General features: G+C 42.9%; 2 protein-coding genes and 1 pseudogene across 2 annotated transcripts in view; 1 reads left to right on the plus strand and 2 right to left on the minus strand.

The window, feature by feature from the left end:
• Nucleotides 1-20,620, minus strand: part of LOC106602609 (uncharacterized) — a 79,777-nt pseudogene that overhangs the window by 23,717 nt on the left and 35,440 nt on the right.
• The window catches only part of LOC106602610 (zinc finger and SCAN domain-containing protein 12-like), a 23,475-nt gene continuing 2,855 nt past the window's right edge, over nt 1-20,620 (minus strand). The window contains exons 3-7 of the mRNA XM_014195352.2: nt 10,787-10,951; nt 8,234-8,398; nt 2,440-2,551; nt 1,271-2,214; nt 1-1,171 (exon numbers count right to left, since the gene is read on the minus strand). Coding sequence (XP_014050827.2) covers nt 1,355-2,214; nt 2,440-2,551; nt 8,234-8,398; nt 10,787-10,951 — 1,302 coding nt within the window. The 3' untranslated portion in view covers nt 1-1,171; nt 1,271-1,354. The remainder of the gene's footprint in view (nt 1,172-1,270; nt 2,215-2,439; nt 2,552-8,233; nt 8,399-10,786; nt 10,952-20,620) is intronic.
• Nucleotides 12,956-17,015, plus strand: LOC123742521 (uncharacterized). Its single transcript, XM_045717518.1, has 2 exons — nt 12,956-16,761; nt 16,924-17,015. The coding sequence occupies exon 1, from the start codon at nt 13,293-13,295 to the stop codon at nt 16,458-16,460; it is 3,168 nt and encodes a 1,055-aa protein (XP_045573474.1). The 5' UTR covers nt 12,956-13,292; the 3' UTR covers nt 16,461-16,761; nt 16,924-17,015.

Raw genomic sequence — 20,620 nt, forward strand, 5'->3', positions numbered from 1 at the left:
TCAATGCAACAGATTATATTCATAAATTCCGGTGAGACACGCCTTTTCTGATCAGCAGAAACACACTAAATGTTAACGGATTCACCAAGTCTGGCATACATTGTTTTTCCAAAAACCGCAGTCCTACCAGATACGATCAGAACTAGACATATTTTCCACAACAGTTTTTCTCCTTATCCCATTCTTTTGGACAAAAGTCCACTCATCCTTTTCTCCACCGCCATTCGATTTCAGTTCCACACCCGCTTCCACCATGTCGCCTAGCCACACCCACTTCCGTTACACTGAAGAGAAAGTATCTTATTGGTTGGCGTCATAGCTCAAAGGGTGTGGTTAAATGAAAAAGTGACGTATGCTGTTCTTTGAAATGCGGTACTGCTTATTACGTTACACATCAAATTTCCTATGATCAGTACCTTTCAAGCAGAGAGCAGACTAGTTTAGAAAGAAGAGTGTGTTAGAATAGAAAATAATATCATCACTTGATTCCATCTACATCACCTCAGTAAGGTAAAAATTAAACTGTCCTTATTCTAACCTAGTCTCTCTCAAAACAGGTACACAAGCCTATTTTAAATGACAAGTTAACGAAGGTTTAATGAATGTTATATGGTTAATTACCGTCTTACCCCAAGACACTTCACATGATGACTATAACAGCTAAAGAATAGTTCCCAGATATCCCTTGTGTATATCTCAAGCCACACTGCTACGATTTCTCCCCATTGTGGACAATCCTATGTCTAATAAGGCTACTGAGGTATGAGAAGCTCTTGTAACACAGCTTGCACTTGAAAGGCCTCCTTAGTGTGAACATTCTGGTGCTGCTTCATATATTTTGTCTTAGCGAAGCGCTTCCCACACCTGAGGCAGGCGTACGGCTTGTCAGCATCCGTCCTCATGCTCAGCCTCCCACGTTGTGACCCAATGACGCCAGAGGAGGTAGAAGCAGGAGCCAGCCTCAGGTGGTTAGTCTTTGAGCTCCCTCCTTGACCTCTAGCCATTGTTTGGGTGTGGTTGGGATTGTGTGCTGTGTTATAGGCTAGGTACCTCTTGTGAACACAAATCCGGACCCTGTCTGTATTTGTGGGGTAACCATGAGGTAGCTGAGGAAGGCTAGACCCAGGTCCAGGCTTTCTATGAACCCAGTCAGCAGGCATTAGACGGGATCCTGAAGGAGAAGACACACTTTATTTGTTTTTGTCTGTATTTTAAAAGTGAGATACTGTATGAAAAGCGCTAAATAAAATAATTATTCCTTAACACTCACTATACATTGTCCGTGTGCATTTTCTGCTGGTGTATCCTGAGAACTCCTCTCCGAGAACACTCTTTCCCCAGTGCGTACAGGCCTTTACCCCATGTGGACCTTCTGGTGTATCTTCAGATGGTGCTGATGGGAGAACCTCTTCTCACACTGGGGGCAGCTGTAAGGCTTCTCTCCTGTGTGGACCCTCTGGTGCCTCTTCAGGTTGGACAACTGGGAGAAACTGGCCCGGCAAAGATGACAGCTGAATGGTTTCTCTCCTGTGTGCATCCTCTGGTGGATCTCCACCTGTTTGGGGAAACTGAAGGCTTTACCACAGAATGAACACGGGAAGCGCTTCTCTTTGCCACCAGATCTGCTGATAGCGTTACTACTACTGTCATTTGTCAATGGGCTGGTGTTGCCATTTAGTGTTGAGGCACTGGCATTGTCTGAGGTCTGGTTTAACATAAGGAGATTGTGAGGAGGACGAAGGCCAGGGAGTGTCTGTGTTGCAGGGTCCATGTTCCAGTTGATAGATCCTACAGAAGGCAGGCTGAAGGCAGCAACTGTTAGGGGGTTAACCTGAGGCACCATCAGTCTCTCTGAATCACAACTATAGGAGCAGGACGGAGCATCGCTAGCAGAGTCTGTGTCTGTTCTCTCCTGCCGCATACGGACACCTCCCCGTCCCTGCAGACCAAATCTACACCTTGCCCTGGTCTCAGCCAGTCTGTTGTCATGGAGACTGAGTTTGGTTGTTTTGTGTTCAACTGTCTGTTTCTGGTTGTGGTTAACAGTGTTGTTCCCCAGCCCAGAGTTGAGGACGCTGTCCCATCCACTGATCTCCACTATGTCGCCTCTAGTCCTGGCCTGCTCAGTGATGTCGTCCCCTGAGCCCTTGGCTGCACCAGTCTGGGAATCCAAGATGGCCGCCCAGTCTTCACTGTTAGCCTCCAGCCAACCACCTACAGGAAGAGGTTACAAAATAGACTTTACAAACATGGCAGAGAAAACTCTACATTTTGTCAATTACCTGGTGAAGTTCATACATTGTGTGTTTTTGTATGTAAACATAAGTTTTATTGATTTCATTTTATGAATGAAGAAAAATATAAAATAATAGCCAGGAGTAGCACTATTCCCATTGAAGATCTATTACTGTATGTAGGCTATATGTATTTCTCCCTTACCTTGCTCCCCCATCTTTAGTTCACTCAGCTGATCAACGCTCTCTGGTCCATCTTCTATTGTCTCCTCTTTGACTATCAGCAGATCAGGCTTCCCATCCTCCATGTCTACTGACTGTAAGAGATACAGAGTGAGAGGATGTTGGATCAATAAATCTGATATGAGCACCCTGCTATGGAGCATCTTCTGATTGAGCAATGAGGGATTGATATGAGTACTATGCAAATGTTAGTTGATGTGATACTATGCAAACGTGTTAGTTGATTTGACTACCTGACACTCTTTAAGGGTTTGATACTTCAAAGGCATGATCCCTCACTTAAGACAAAAGTAATCAAGACCAGGGGCCATATTCACAAAGTCTCAGAGTAAAAAATTGGTCATAAGTGCTGAGAATAGATACATTTTACTCTTATGGGTAAAAAAATAAAAGCTATGCTTGAAGCCTCTTTAGTCATCTAGTTGACAGATATTTAGGAAACCTCTTGAGCTGTCCTAACAGTTAAGAGTTACCAGCAGGTGTCTTGATTATAGAAAAAGGCAGGGAGTCAGTGGTTCTGGTGCCATAGACAGGAAATGGCTTTAGAGTTGTTGAAATAATGTTTTGATATTTCTATATGATCAATCCAGAAATAATCTAGACCTACATGCAACAGTATTTCTTACACTTTTGACAATGATTTCACAAGGTCTAATTCACATATGTCTAAATACTAACAACCACTAGGCTAATAATCATAGTGTACAAAATATTATGAACACTTTCTCTATCCATGACAGACTGACCAAGTGAAAGATATGACCGTTATTGATGTCACTTGTGAAATCCACTTCAATCAGTGTAGATGAAGGTGAGGAGACAGGTTAAAAAATGATTAAGCCTTGAGACATGGATTGTGTATGTGTGGCATTCAGAGGGTGAATGGGCAAGACAAAATATTTGAGTGCCTTTGAAGGGGTATGATTTGATACACACAGTTTCCTGTCTGTATTAAGAATGGTCCACCCCTTAAAGGACATCCAGCCAACTTGACACAACTGAGGGAAGCATTGGAGTCAACATGGGCCAGCATCCCGAGGAAAACTTTTGATACCTTGTAGTCCATGCCCTGACAAATTGAGGCTGTTCTGAAGTCAAAACTCAATATTAGGGAGTTGTTCTTAATGCTTTGCACACTCAGTAAATTTTTACATTCGATTATTTCATGAACCTACTTCATGTTATTTCAAGGGTATAACACATTGTTAAAAAAAATGCCTAAATTGGGCATGCCTATAAATTGAGCAATTGAAAGCATCTAGGGGCTATATTAACTTTTTAATTGTGTAAAGATGAAACCTTTCAACGTTTTATGCAACATCGGCAAGTAACTTGATGCCTACTGTGCCAAAGCGATTCCGAGTTGTTAAACTGGAGTGACGAGTGTGTTGATATAACGGTAATATCAAAATTGTGCTTTTAATAACCATTATACTGCATGATTCAGTCAAATTTGCCTTTCACATTATTCAAAATATCAATTGTTTTTAAAAAGGGTTATGCATGCCAACATATTAGGCGATAATTGAGAGGAGGCAAAGTGATCGTGTCAGGTGAAAATTATATCAAACGTTTTTACCATTGCAACATTTAATGTACAGTCACATTCACCGAAGTTGTCAGAAGCGTGCTATAGAGTTCACAACTGGCGATGCCTCATCACGGTTGATTGTTCTCCATCATTTGTAACATGTCAATGTGCGTCATCAATATCTTTCCTTTGCGGTAACTCAAACTGTCGTGATTACCAGCTGAGAAACTTTTATGAGTTGATTTTACTCCTGGCTCAGAGTTGGTCTGGGCAGTGTCTTAACATCGTCCTAAATCCTACTCTGAGCTGGGTTTTTATTGTCTGAAAACATGTTGACAGAGGAATCCTAAGACCCTTTCTGAGACGCTTTGTGGATACGGGTCCAGAGTCTCAGAGTTGAAGTTCTAATCGATGATCAGCTGCCGTATTTATCAAGCGTCTCAGAATTACTCATAGGAATCGCGCTAAAAGTACGACTGTGACCTAATTTACGCACTGCTCAGAATAGGACCTAAAAAGGGAGTTATTAATAAGCGTTTCTCCCCTACTCTCAGCGATGAGTAGGGGTTCGTTTTATGAGTTGATCTCAGCACGTTTTTACGACATAAGAAGAGCCGTTAAGTGAAAGTGTGATGACGTTTTGTATTTTTGGGGTAGAAAAAGGGCACACTGAGGATATTCCACATTTCCAAAAACAAGGCTGATAAAATTAAGCAACAATATCAAACCAATTGCAGGGCTAGCAACATTGTTTGTTTTGTAGGCTATTAGATAACTTGTTTTTGTTATAGTCAAACGTAATCATCATAAAATATCATCATAATGGTGTCGGCCAATTGTAACATTGGCTATTAGTCCTATGTTGGTTGGAGATTTCCATTTCCCTTCAGAAGTTGGCAAAAACAGGTAGACCTAAATTCAGTTGCTATGTTATGCACACTGTAGACTTTTGTTGTGTAATGGGTATTCTCTGCATTCAGGAGGTGGCCCTCCACGTAAACCCCTCAGTGCCATAGCAGAATGTGTTAACTACCTGCAGGGCTCAAATGTGACCATCTCGGGCATTGGAGATGACCAAGACGCTGCGCTGTTGGGGGTCACCGAGCAGCACAATAGGATTTAAGCCTACTGTTGAATTTCAAAACTTTCTATTCACATTTTAAACAAATTGTTTGCGGAAAAACTTATGACACACACTGTGTTTGATGGATCGCAGGAAAAGAGCAGTGTAACGAATGCGCTGAGAGTCGGGAAGCAAGTTCAGGGAGTGAGTATTTTAATAAATAAAAGAAACAAACAACGCACCGACATGAAAACAGAGTCAATAACACCTGAGGAAAGAACCAAGGGGAGTGACACATATAGGGAAGATAATCAAGGAGGTGATGGAGTCCAGGTGAGTGTCATGAGCCGCTGGTGCGCGAGACGATGGTGACAGGTGTGCGGGATAATCAGCAGCCTGATGACCTAGAGGCCGGAGAGGGAGTATATGTGACAAGCAGGAATAGGCTTTTTGTAGGCTACAGTCCAAGCTATGGCTTCTAATGGTGCGACTGCTGTCGCCACCCAAAGATTATCCAATTTGAATAAACGCTTGCGCATTGATATGAATCTCATTTTGGCTATTTGCGGTTTATGGATTGTGGATTCACAGATCTAAATGTGTATTTGAACCCAATAATGGTTGAATTCAAGACGTTTAAGCTGCCTATCAATCATTGTTTTTGAAACCAGTAGACAGCCAGTGAAAAAATGCACTCTTGCAACAGCTGCATAGTGTGGATCCCAGCCTATGGACTACAATTGGGGCTTATATTGCTCAATCTAATGTATGCTGATAAAATAAATTAATCCATAGGCCTAATGGACATATGCTCAAACTCGCACACTTTTGATAGACTTAAAGGGGCAATCTGTAGTTGCTACATCCATTTTCGGACTTTCAATGGATATATATCCATTGATTCTTGAAGAATATAACTTATAAATGCCTCATGAGCTTAGTTCAACTGTCACACTCCATGAAAACCCCAAATATAAGCTTGTTTTTCTCCAATGTTTGTAAACATTGTAAATGTAAACAAACACTGTATAGCCTCATAACATGGTTAAAACAATTTTGATATCATCGATGGTCAGTCCTTGTATCCATAGCTCTGTCTATTAATCTGACAGTGGTTACATTTCTCCAGGCCCATTGTGGATTTGCCCTTTAAACAGCTGCATATTATCAAGGAATCAAAGTGTCACCAACAAAATTTTTAACAATAGGCCTATAGCAAATGCAGCATAAGGCATTCATTTTTCACGTGTAAATATAACTTTTCAGTAGTGCTCAAAGCATGCCATTCCATGAGCACAGCTTTTAATTTTTCAACTCGAATCAATGAGCCCAATCAGTCCTCCATGACAACACAATCATAAACATAGTAGGGCTGGCTAATAAGTCCTTATTTTTGGGGTTATGCTCAGGTAAAACAATTTGGCTAATCAATACTTCCATATTTCCAAGTCCTATTCTTGAAGATTAAGGGCTATAACATTTATTGGAATGACTGTAATTCTGATAGACTTTGGTTTTTAATGTAAATATATAATTGAATCGTATTATTATATGTAGTAGAAAGAGGTGGGTTAGAAGAAGCCTACATAACCAACCCGTAAAGTAAAATACAACATCAATATATGGCCAGATATATAAACTTTAACATTGATTTATCCTGCAATAGATGTGGTTCAATTGCTAACATACATTGTTGTCTTCTTCTATTAACTCTTAAGGGAAAGTCATCTAAAAGTAACTGTGTGTAATCAGATTACGTTACTGAGTTTGGGTAATCCAAAAATGACGTTACTGATTACGATTTTGGACAGGTAACTAGTAACTGTAACGGATTACATTTAGAAAGTAACCTACCCAACCCTGCATATCTGTATGATGCTCTCCCATTCCAATAGCTTAATGTTCTGTAGCTAGATATTGGGTTCTACGAGACCATTCTCCTGCGCTGACAAAGTGCCAAAACAAAGTGTGGAGATTGTTATGCGAGCCTACCTAAAGTGAAGGTTGGTAAAGTGCTGGCGGAAAAGCATTCCCTGTCCACCTATGGCACTGGGGCTTGCATCATCATCGCCATAGTCACTGTCGTCATCGTCAGTTTCAGATTGTCCATTGTCGGGAGGTAGACGGATGAGCCGTAGTTTGCAGATGTCGTTCAATATTGAAGAAGCCATTATTATGGGCAGACCATCCTTGCTTGGGTTGTGACACACCTCTCCATGGAGAACATGAAATCTCCTCTTCCAATCTCCTCTTCCACATGTCATTTTATATGGATTAATATTTGAATTACGCTGAGATAAAGCCCACTGTATTCTGTAGCCCAGTAAATCAAATTTTTGGCCTATTGCCTCACCTGTTATAATTGAGCTGAGCCCCGAGGAGAGGTCGTAGAAAAGGGGTTTAGCAGCCACCTTATCTGGGGGTACCCCTTGTCACCAAGAAAGTGACATCCAAGGGAACAACATTGCGCTCAAATAGCATGTTGAGGCCACTCTCACTGAGCACTCTGGAGTCGGAGAACCAGGCCAGTTGGCTACAACATCAAGAATCGTATAGTCTGCATTAAAAAAAAAACACTTTGGTGTTAATACTGTGGTACCGCTTTCGATTGATGAATGTGCCCTCATCCATGGAGGGCAATGGTTTTGATGTGGGCACAATCAATGATGCCAACAACTCCCGGAATACCAGCGAATTGGATGAAGGCAGCTTGTTTTTCTTTAATAATCTGGTGTAGAGTGGTGGGAAAATCAATGAACCTTTGATTTGAGGTGCTTTAAGTGCCATCTGGGTTTGACGGTCTGTGATGGACCCAAATCATCACTGTTACCAAGAAGGGTAAAGTGGCAACTTCTGGCAACCCCTAACCGGTTAAGACACCTCTTGAGCTCTCTTAAATACACCCTGAGATATGAGTACTTTTATGTCATAGGAATGTTGATAACATGCTCTTACTCCTATGTGTAAAAGTAGGACCAAATTTGCGTCACTGAGAATTTTCGGGCAGTTAGATAACTACGGGCCCTGGTCCCCACCTGTCTACATAGTGTTATTATGATCTAAAAGGCAAAACTGATCCTAGATCAGCACTCCTACTCTGAGACTCTTTGTGTATACGGGCCCTGACCTAAAACCATTCAGACAGTAGTTTAGTGGGCTCACCTCAGTGAGACTATGTTTGGTCCTGTGCTGCTCAGCTGGTTCCTCTGTGGGTTCAGGAGGAGGTGTAGTCTGGTTGTCCTCCATGACCATGTTCCCCTCAGGGTTCCCCAGACCCTCCTCACACCCCTCCTCCTTCACCAGCAGCACCTCTGGACCCTCCTCCTCCTGGAAGTGACAGGTGATACAGATTACACCGACATACTCTCCCTCAGGTACGTATACACACACAGTCGCACACACGTATAATAAACACACTTTCAACATGTGGAGGCCATACTTACGAACATTAGAAAAGGTTAAGTTTAAACAACAGCCAATTAAAATCGTTGACATAGTGGCACATGAGCAAAAGCTACATGTCAGCTGTTCCCATTACATAAGCTTGCACATTTAGCCCTATGACAACCTACTAACCTCATCAGGTGGTCGCTTAAACTTAACCTTGAACTTTTTCAAATTTTTGCAAGTATGGCCCGGAGAGTTACCCATCCCCACTACGTTTGAGTCCTATACTGTAGTTACAGAATGACTTCATTGTTGTTAAACCCATCATGGTGGACATACATAGGATAATGTGGGTAAAAAAATAAGTCAGCTATGATAAGTTAAATGTCATGATCAGTAGGTGTTTGTTAGTGTTATAGACTACAGGGTGTTTGTTAGTGTAATAGACTACAGGGTGTTTGTTAGTGTAATAGACTACAGGGTGTTTGTTAGTGTAATAGACTACAGGGTGTTTGTTATTGTAATAGACTACAGGGTGTTTTATTGTAATAGACTACAGGGTGTTTTAGTGTAATAGACTACAGAGTGTTTGTTAGTGTAATAGACTACAGGGTGTTTTATTGTAATAGACTACAGGGTGTTTGTTAGTGTAATAGACTACAGGGTGTTTGTTAGTGTAATAGACTACAGGTGTTTGTTAGTGTAATAGGGTGTTTTAGTGTAAAAGACTACAGGGTGTTTTAGTGTAATAGACTACAGGGTGTTTGTTGGTGTAATAGACTAATGGGTGTTTGTTAGTGTGTTGGTAAATTTAGTAAGTGTATATTGGTTATAAGCCGCTGTCAGGTGTATGCAGAATAGGGTGAGATCAGATGTGATGTATACTAAAGAGTCTCAATGAAAGTCTTAGAATGAAAAGTCCCATTTTGTGTTTACTAAATATAAACAAGGTTTAAATACACCATATGAAAACCACACATACACATGTCTCAACAAAAAATCTGCATGAAGTTGATAAACTGCATACATTTTTCTAATTAAAAGCGTTGGGGGAAAAATTAAGTAGTTGAATGGAAGTAATGAAATGGGTATTTGTGAACATCATATAGCCTACACAGTACAAACACAATATGTTACAGACTTTTTAGGCTTATATATATCACAATGTCTGGATGCAATATTCTATTCAAGAATATTCAACACTGAAATCTGTTACTCTCATTCCTTCCAAATACATCAGTGGATATTTTCTGCTGACAACAATGACAATACATATTTGTCTTTAATGCAGGGTTTGATCTAAACTTAAACTATACATTGGAATGTTTTTTATTTTGTGGAATGGTTTTTCTGCTGGTGTATCCTGAGGATGCTCCTCTCTGAGAACCTCTTCCCGCAGTGCGTACAGGCGAACAGCCTTTCTCCTGTGTGGACCTTCAGGTGCCTCTTCAGGCTGCTAGCCTGGGTGAAGCGGATGTGACACTGCGGGCAGCTGTAGGGTTTCTCCCCTGTGTGGACCCTGTGGTGCCTCTTCAGGTCACCAGCCTGCGTGAAGCGCATGGGACACTGGGCACAGCTGTAGGGTTTCTCCCCTGTGTGGACCCTCTGGTGGATCTCCACTGTCTGGAGGCAGCTGAAGCCTTTGTTACAGAACATGCAGAGGAACCGTTTCTCTTTACTATTTCCTGATCTAGCCCTGTCATTTGAGTTCAATACCTGATTGAAAAGGATGCGGCTGTGTGAATCGAAAGGCCCCATCGACATGGACACTGGGTTGTGATCTCTGAGTGTGTGCAAAGGGGAGTGGGTCGTGACATTTGGATTTGTCTCTAAGCTTTCCCTGTAATCTAAGAAACCTCTGCCCTGTGAGTGTCCGTCTCCTAGGTGACTATCTGCATTCCATGTGGGAGGAACATCGCCCTCCACTTTCACAGACACCTCATCTACTACCAGACCCTCCCCTTTCTTATCTAGGCCCCCTTCAGAGTATACACTACTACTGTACTGGTTCCAGTCCCCTCTAGACAGATCAGTGTGTGTCTCTAAACCCAAGAATATGTTGCCAGGGTCCATCTCTGTAATGCAAGAACAAGACGGATCATTACCAGTCTCTAACACGTCACCTGAGTCCGGATGGGAATTAACAGCCCTTATGCTCGGGTTTCCGTAAAGTAAATACTCTGAACCGGGAGCAGGAGGACAGCCCAGTGGCCCCAGTCTCTCTGGGTCTGCTCTGTGGTCAGATCCTGTATGTAAAAGCCTTTGTGTTACAGTTAAAGTCTTGGTGTCTGTCTCTGACTTGAGGACGGCGTTCGGCGTTCCACTGACCTCCGTGATGCTGCATCGGGTCCTGGGCTGGGGCACGGCGGTGGCAAGGTCCTCAGTGGCTACAGGGGTCGTCACTCCAGCCGCTGCTACAGTCTGAATGTCTCTGCTGTGTTGTGGCTCATCCGCTCGTTCAGACCTCTCATGCTTGACCCCAGGACCTGCAGACTGATACAAGATGAGGTTATTATTCATGAGTAGAATCGGTAGGGATGTAACTATTCAACCAAAACACATCGGTCCCAATTAAAATGTTTCAGATACAATTGCATTGGTCGGTCATTGGTCGGTCAACGCGTCGGTCAGAAAGTCCATTCAAACATTACGAATCGCTGATTCACTAACATGTTACTTTCTTTCTTTCTACCTTACCATACCTCATCTTTTGTCACAAGCGATGCGTCCTCTCTTCAGTGTCGAACTAAGAATGTACCCGTGTTGACAGTCATTGGTCTACAAGTCAGCTTGCATGCCGAACAACCCCAGGAAATATCAGTAGTCTAGTTAAGCTGCTGAACGGGGGCTTACAATAGATCTGAGTTTCGATTGTTCAGGTACACCATCAGCAATAGTTTTGCTAGTTTTGCTTCAAACAATTTGATTTAGAATGTCAGAAAAGGGTAGTTTCACTAAAGGTGATAGAGATGGGGTGGGTCAAGTTGAGCAGCTGCAGCAACACCTCGCAAACTTCAAGCCTTCATCAGAACAAACAGAGCAGCAGGAAGAGACCCAGACTGGTGTGGAGTCACGGCTGCCAGCGAATGATGATACAGAAGTTGCTAATGACACATCACAACAACAAGAGCCACGAAAAGGTGAGAGGGTCCGCAGGTTAACTGAAAAGGGCAGAGAACTGCGCGACGAAAGGTGGAGACAGCTCGAACATCGTTTCACAGTCAGCTATGAGAAGTGGAAGGCTCTGGTAAAGGAAGCAAAACTGTCACTGACAGGCTGTTGCTCTGAAGACCTACTAGAAGACCTCTTAAACAAGATCAGCCATACCTCTACAGAGCTAAACCTTGTTTATGTAAATTTGCGTCAAATTGACATTCCCAACAACGATATACGCCGCAGAGTTGATACGTGTGAAGCAGTTACAATGTCTATTATCAAGACTGTAAGGTGTCATCTAAAGGCCAGGGAAGAAGGTCAAAGTAACCAGATAGAGCTGCACTGGAAGGACAGCAATTCCTTGTGCATGTCTGAACTCTCACATAAGTCAAGTCTCAACTATCAGCCATCAAGCATTTCCTCCCAGTCTCAAAGCAACTCAAAGGTCAACTCCAGACACTCAAGCGTGTCATCTGTCAAGAGACAAGAGGCTGCGGCGGAAGTTGCTGCTAACCAAGCAGCTTTAGAAGTAATGGTTGAGCAAGAACGCCAACTAGAAGAGCTTCAGAGACTCGAAGATGAAGATAAGAAGAGGACAGCGGAGCAAGAAGCTGAGGCTGTGAAACGCAGCTTAGAAGAAGCTAGGCTGCGAGTCAAGTTAGAGGTAGAAAATGCTGCCAGACGAAGGACGCTAGAAGACAAGCGTAGAGAGTTAGAGCGCCTAGAAGTGCTCAAGAAACTAAATACTGCCAAGGCGAGGATGCAAGTGTATGAGCAAGAAGAAAACTCAGAGAGTACTTCTCTCTTCTCGTCCTCTAACTGCAAATCTGTGAAAGAAGTCATGCACAGAAGTGGCTCATCTCACAGTCTCTCACCACAACATGTTGTGACAAGCACACAACATGAAGATAGCACCAAGACCATGTTCAGGTTACTAGCGGAATCAATCAGTGAAAGCCGCCTCCCCATACCAGAACCAGTAACATTCAATGGAGAACCACTCTCGTTCACTGACTGGAAGGTCTCTTTTCAGACTCTGATAGACAGGAAGAACATACCAGCAACTGAGAAGATATATTACTTAAGAAAATATGTCGGTGGGCCTGCCAAGAAAGCCATCGAAAGTTACTTTATGTTAGGAACAGAGTCAGCCTACCATGCTGCGTGGACCATTCTTGAAGAAAGGTACGGAAACAAATTCCTCATCGCCAAGTCCTTCAGAGATAAGCTCAATGCATGGCCTAAGATAGGATCCAAGGACAGTCTTGAACTTAGAGACCTTGTAGATTTTCTTCGCAGCTGTAAGGCTGCTATGTCTCAGAATAAGGGCCTGGAGGTGCTTAATGACTGTAATGAAAACCAAAAGATCCTCGCTAAACTTCCAGATTGGCTAACTTCAAGATGGAATAGAAAGGTCATAGACATCTTAGAAGAAACTGAGACCTTTCCCAGCTTCAGTCAGTTTGTGAAGTTTCTCACTAGAGAAGCCAAGATCGCTTGCAATCCTGTAACATCCCTTCACGCTTTGAAACCAAGCGAAGATGGAAAACCTAAGACGCCAAGGATTCAAAGCCCTGGAGCAAGGGTATTAGCAACTAACTCTGATGAGAAAGATACTGTCACTAGTTGTGTCTTCTGTGAGAAGTCAGGTCATAGTCTCCACAAATGCTGGAAGTTTATGGATAAGCCCACCGCAGAGCGACAGAAGTTTGTTCAAGAGAATAAATTGTGCTTCGCCTGTTTAAGGCCTGGGCATCGTTCGAAAGATTGTGATAACAGGAACACCTGTGACACGTGTCAGAGGAGGCATCCATCCTGCCTGCACGAAGATCGTACTAAAGAAAGGTCAAGGGATAGGAAGACAGAGCCCCCACAAGATAAGGGGACAAGTGCGTCAAGTGAGGCCATATCTAACAGAGTCATAAGGGACATTAACACCACTCACACCTCCACAATCATTCCAGTATGGGTGTCAACCACAAGCGAGCCCGATCGTGAAGTTCTCGTGTATGCACTTCTTGACACCCAGAGCGACACCACCTTTATCCTTGAAGAGACAACAAAAGCTCTCAATACAAGGAAGGAGCCAGTACATCTGAAACTCTCTACAATGGCTTCAAGGAATACCATCGTGCCCAGCCAGAAGCTGTCTGGTTTGCAGGTTAGAGGGTTTTACTTGGAGAAGAAAATCCCTCTGCCAACGTCCTACTCGAGAGAGTTTATTCCTGCAAACAGAGATCATATTCCTACTCCAGAGACGGCAAGAGCATGGTCTCATCTTGAACACATTGCAGAGGAGATTGCTCCTCAACAGAGCTGTGATGTCGGACTCTTAATTGGCTACAACTGCTCCCAGGCTCTTCTTCCAAGAGAAATTGTGTCTGGTAAGGGAAATCAGCCTTTTGCTCAGAGAACAGACCTTGGCTGGAGCATAGTCGGCTATGGAAACCCATGTATCGACTATGGCGACGCTATTGGAGTGAGTCATCAGGTGATTGTTAGACAGGTGATGCCAAGTCTTCAATCTTCTTCCAACCTCACAAATCAAGTACATTATGTTTGTAGAACACGCGTAAGAGAGGTAATCACAGCACTGGACGTTATCAAGACGCTTGAATCCGACTTCAATGAGAGAGCTACAGAAGAGGACCTCATATCTCAAGAAGATATCCGGTTCCTGACAAAAATGAAAGCGGGCATCAAACGCAAGGACAATGGACATTACGAGATGCCGCTGCCGTTTAAGGAAGAAAGACCCAACCTGCCGAACAATAAAACATGTGCAGTTCACCGCCTCAAGTGCCTGGAAAGGAGGCTAAGGAGAGACAAGCAGTACTACAAGGACTACACAACATTTATGGAAGAGACCATAGCTTGTGGAGATGCTGAGAAGGTCTCCAAGGAAGAAATTAACAAACATCCAGCATGGTACATCCCACATCATGGGGTTTATCACCCACAAAAGCCTGGGACGATACGAGTCGTCTTTGACTGCTCAGCTAAGTTTCGAGAGACGTCCTTGAATGACCATCTCCTCACCGGTCCAGAGTTGACAAACACATTGCTGGGTGTCCTTTGTCGTTTTCGTAAGGGTCCAGTTGCAATCATGTGTGATGTAGAGCGCATGTTCCACCAGTTTCATGTGAAAGCAGAAGACCAAGATTATCTGCGGTTCCTTTGGTGGGAGAACGGAGATCTAGAGTCTCAACCCTCAGTGTATCGTATGAAGGTCCACTTGTTCGGCGCAGCTTCATCTCCTGGTTGCGCCAACTATGGTCTCAAACATCTCGCTGCCGAAGGACGAGGAAGCTTCAGCGAGAAGTCTATCCAGTTCATAGAAAGGAACTTTTATGTTGATGATGGGTTGACGAGCGTATCGTCTGAAACTGAAGCGGCCCAGCTGGTGAAAGAAGCAAGAGAGCTTTGCAGCATTGCCAAACTTCGGTTGCACAAGTTTATCTCTAACAGCAAGGAAGTTATAGCCACAATTCCCAAGGAAGAATGTGCTGAGGGTGCCAAAGACCTGGATATGTCTCTGGGTGAACCACACATGGAGAGGGCGCTTGGTGTACTGTGGTGTGTCGCATCAGACGAGTTCCAGTTTAGGGTAGTTGTCAAGGAACGCCCACTCACAAGAAGAGGAGTGTTGTCTACAGTAGCCTCTGTATATGATCCGCTTGGGTTTGTGGCACCCTTTGTCCTGGCAGGGAAGCAGATCTTGCAGCAGATGTGTCGTGACAAGATCGACTGGGATGACCCCATTCCAGATGACCTACGTTTCCAGTGGGAATTCTGGCTCCAAGGTGTACAAAACTTGTCGGAAGTAAGGATCCAACGAGGCTACTTGCCATCAAGTTTCAAGGAAGTGCAGAGTTATGAGCTCCATCACTTCTCCGACGCTAGTACCTCAGGTTATGGAGAGTGCTCATATCTCAGAACAATCAGCACAGCAGGAGAAGTTCATTGCTCCCTAGTTATGGGAAAGTCGAGAGTCGCCCCTTCCAAGATTACGACCATACCACGACTGGAACTTTCAGCAGCGGTGGTAGCTGTTCGAACAAGTGACATGCTCAAAAGGAAGCTAGAGATACAAGGTCTACAGGAATACTTCTGGACAGACTCGAAGGTAGTTCTTGGCTACATCAACAATGAAGCCAGAAGATTCCATGTCTTTGTAGCTAACCGTATCCAACGCATTAAGCAAAGCACAGATCCCGAACAATGGAGATATGTGACCTCTGAAGAGAATCCTGCGGATCATGCTTCCAGAGGTATCACATCAGAACAGCTCATGGCTTCCAACTGGTTCACAGGTCCAGACTTTCTTTGGCAAGAAGAACTTCCCAAAGGACAAGTCAAGGGGGGAGATTTCTCAGACACTGACCCAGAGCTGCATAAATCCCTGGTCCATGATACCCAGGCAAAGGAAGAAAGATCGTTACTAGATCACCTTCACAAATTCTCAGACTGGGCAAGAGTGGTAAAAGCTATTGCCAGGCTCAAACGACGTGTCAAGGAAGCCATAGGCTTAAAATTGAGGTCCAGTGAAGCTACAAGCATAGAAGAAAGGAGAGAGGCAGAGCTCACCATTATAAGGATGGTTCAAGAAGCAGCCTTCTCCCATGAGATACACAACCTTAGGCACCAGAAAGACATCAAGACCAAAGATAAAGCAAGCAAGTTGCATAAATTGAGTCCATTCCTGGATGAGAGAGGTAAACGCATCACAAAACCCACCTATCTGGAGAGGCCCATCCATAAGACAGTCACCCTCCTGGAAGCCGATCAAAAAACCCTGCAGACCCCTTTCACAGAAATCACAGGTGATTGGTGGGAGTGTAACTGACAGTTAATCTGTAAGTCTATGTCGTTGTTTTTTGTTTGAATTGTTTACGTGTTCGCTATGCGGAGGAAATGATAAGACAGGTGGAACTACGTGGCTAATAACTGTTGCAACGGGGATCATTATCGTAGCAACACATCTTTGGGGGTGAAGGCTTTCCCGCGCGATGTTAGCTAAGTTTTCATGTTACCGGGTGTAGTTCGTAAAGGTTGATATGTGTATGTTAGGATGAAGCGTGAATTCATGCCAGGAATAATAAGTGTGAAGTTTGATTTCCTCCCTTCTGTAATAAGCAGCCAATGAGGTATTTTTTTCCTTTATTCCTGTGTTCAATCTGATACTGTTATAGCTCCGGCTAAACTGTTTATGTATGTAAGCACTTCAGAGTTATACCAAGCTAATAAGTCACTCATAAGACAAGAAGGTGTAAGAGTGTGCTTAAACTGTATTTTCATTTACTTTATAGTTCTCACGGAAGGTGATAATTCTGACTAAACTACAGAATAAAGCCGCCAGTAAAAATCAAGGAACGGTTGTGCTCGTGGTTACTGGAGGGAGCTACACAGTGTATATGGTCATTTTTAGATATACTGGGTAAAGTTAATCATTTCAGAACGAGGACAGCAATCTGGTGCACTGCATTTGTTTTTGAGATGGGGGTGAAATCAAGGGCGGAAATCCCGGGGGGGACGGGGGGGACACGACCCCCCCATCCTGGGAAAAATATGATTTGTCCCCCCCAATATATCACTGAAACATAACTATGTAATTTAAATAATATTAATAATACGCAATGAAAGCAATTGTGCTGATTATAGACACTTAATAGCGCGTTAAGGTTTCAAAGGATTGCGACCCCCCACCCTTTGCCTCACAATGGTTTGATCCACTGCCAGTTCCTTAGTTGGCAAGGTAACAGAGGGGTCGTATCCACTGTCTGAAAGGCACTCAATGAACGTAACTGACGTGAGGTTAATCCAGTCAATCGCGCACACACACTAGCTGAATATGCAGAGCTAGCGCGCAAATATTAACTATTAAGCTAGCTAGTACCTATTCCATTTATGTGGCCTCGTCAAAGATGGAATCTTTGCTATCATCAATTTATTCCAAGATCAGCATGCAGATGATGTAAGTTAGAGCTTCAAAGTCCCTGTGATAAGGTTAGCGATAAACTGGAGTCCAAACTGAACAGAACTACACTCTCTTCTACCATTGTCTTAGATATATTTAATGGTCTCGTTGCAAAAGCTAAATTGTCGCAAGGGAACTTTTATTTATTTATTTTATTTCACCTTTATTTAACCCGGGTAGCAAAGATTATAGCAAACACCACTGAAACAGAATTGGTGCTCGCTAGCTTTGCAAATTCAGCTATTGTTGGAAGCCAGCCAATATGAAACAAACTATTAAAATTATAAAAGGTTGCAGCATATGTTGTGTAAATGGTGAACTCATACAGCTGTCAACTCTTGTCATTTTAATCCGTTTCACATTTGCTAGCTACCTTTTAGATCGAAGCCCAAATAGAATGATTGAAGATGATAGAAGCCCATCTCCTACTGTAAATAGCCTACCAGCCAGCCAGCCAGCCAGGTAGAAAAATGGCAGAAAAATAAAAGACGGACATCAGAGTATTTTTCAATACACCAAAACGCATAGTAAGAACCCTAGTAGCCTAATATCTCAAAGACTAGTTGATAAAATGTTCATAAGAAAGAAATGAAATTCTAATGGAAATGTTTCACAATGATGTCATTAGGCAGAGCAGGCAACAGATGGCACACAGACAGCAGAGTTGGGGACAGATATGCAGGGACAGACTGGCAGAGACAGGGAGTTTCAGGTAAGTTTGTTGAGTCTTTGTTTGGAAACATTATGAAAGGTTCTCCATTTTTTTGACTTGTAAAATAGGAACATAATTGGAAAATGCCATGGATACCCCCACTCTCAACTTAAACTGGTGACTGAACTAAGATTTGTTAAAGGCAATGGTATTGCTGTTGTGATTAGTTGTGTAGTTTTGGGTACCGGTAGTTAGGAGTACGGCAAACACCTTATTTCTTTGGTTCCTCAATATACATTTACCATATTACAATGTAGGCTATGTGTTACAGCACTACTTTTGGTGTCCCCCTCAGGAATTGCTCTTGAGAAAATGTCATATAATTGTCCCCTCCAAAGTTGATATCAGATTTTCGCCCCTGGGTGAAATCCAAAGTTGTGCTATAAATGAATTGGCTATGTCATAGCTAATTTGTAAACGATCAATATTGATACATTACGAGCTCAAACATCAAAGTGGGGAGACAAAAACATAGGCTACATTGACCCCCCTAATCTGATAGTGGTAAATACCTAGTCTCCCTTATGGCTCAGATCAGGTGCCTAGTACATAGAAAACAGACATACATCCTTAACATACACTAGTGATGCAGGGGTTGGCTCATAACCCGCAGTCCCCACGGGTGTATCCGTGTGGATGAAGGGAGGGTGGGTGGCGGTCGGGTTAAATTAAGAAAAAATACATCATTCTTTTGCAATTTATATCTGTAGGCTACATCAGCCTGGTCTCACAGACTAGACGTAACATAGTAAACGTAAATCCGGGACACTCAAATTAGAATGGTATGTTACATTTGGTATGGTTACATAAGACAGATGGTTACTTAAGGCAAAAATTAAAGTAGGGTAGTTGGTCGAGTGGATCAGTGGCCAAGTCAAAGGTTGCGAGTTCAAATCTTATCACGAACAACTTTGCAACTACATACTACTTTGCAACTACTTAGCATGTTAGCTAAGCCTTCCCCTAACCCTTTCAGCTAACCCTTCCACTAACCCCAACCCTTTAACCTAACTCCTAAACATAACCCTAGCCTAGCTAGAATTCATAACATACACTACATGGTCAAAAGTCGTGGACACCTGCTCGTCGAACATCTCATTCCAGAATCATGGGCATTAATATGGAGTTGGTCTCCCCTTTGCTGCTGTAATAACCTGCACTCTTCTGGGAAGGCTTTCCACTAGATGTCGGAACATTGCTGCGGGGACTTGCTTCCATTCAGCTACAAGAGCATTGAAGTCGGGCACTGATGTTGGACGGTTAGGCCTGGCTCGCAGTTGGTGTTCCAATTCATCCCAAAGGTGTTCGATGGGGTTGCTGCAAGTGTCCACTTCACAATAACAACACTTACAGTTGACCAGGGCAGCTCTAGCAGAACAGAAATGTAACGAACTGACTTGTTGGAAAGGTGGCATTCTATGACGGTGCCACGTTGAAATTTCGCTGAGCTCTTCAGTATGAGCCATTCTACTGTCAGTGTTTGTCTATGGAGATTACATGGCTGTGTGGTCGATTTTATACACCTGTCAGCAACAGGTGTGGCTGAAATAGCTGAATCTACAAATTTGAAGGGGTGTCCACATACTTTTGGCCATGTAGTGTATTATACGTTTCGCAAATTCGTAACATATAATAATACAATAGAATAATACGAAATGCTCTGAAACCAGATTGGCTACAGTGAGATTCTGGACACTGACTGTAGGTCTATAACCTCTCACATAATATTAAGACTAACTCCTGCAGAATTAAGCATTTCTTGCATCAAAATTAGAGAAATATGATTTCTTTCTTTCAGCATCTTGAGAGAATGCAAATGCACAGTTAGGGACCGTCAGTAGAGGTGCCATCTTTATCAGCATCATAAAAGCTGATAGTATTTCAACCACGTAAAATATGCATCCAAGCCAAACTGAAATCTTTTCAGAAACATGTTGGATCGTTTCCACAGCTTTCTATTTCCTTACAAACTGTTATTTGGAAATTTTGTACAAAAAGTCTTTCCTATTTTTTTTATTTTATATATTGCACTTTCTCCCAGGTCCCTATATGTCTTTGCTCAACGAAAGCAGCAGAGATGACAGAAAGCTTTACCACATTCTATTATTTATTGACATTATACTGGTGAGCAAGGGTTTATTCAGTCTTCTAGGGTAGCATACGATGACAGAAGAGAAGCTGCATGTATCTAATTATAGACAGGTTGAAAAACAAAATAGCCTACCAAAATGTCGGAAATTAGAAGCAGAAACATATTTAAATGAGGCAAAAAAGATTCCTGCAGCCCTGTCCAAAAATCTTCCCGCCATCTTTGACT

The sequence above is a fragment of the Salmo salar genome, chromosome ssa04 (genome assembly GCF_905237065.1).
Source record: "Salmo salar chromosome ssa04, Ssal_v3.1, whole genome shotgun sequence".
NCBI lineage: Eukaryota > Metazoa > Chordata > Actinopteri > Salmoniformes > Salmonidae > Salmo > Salmo salar.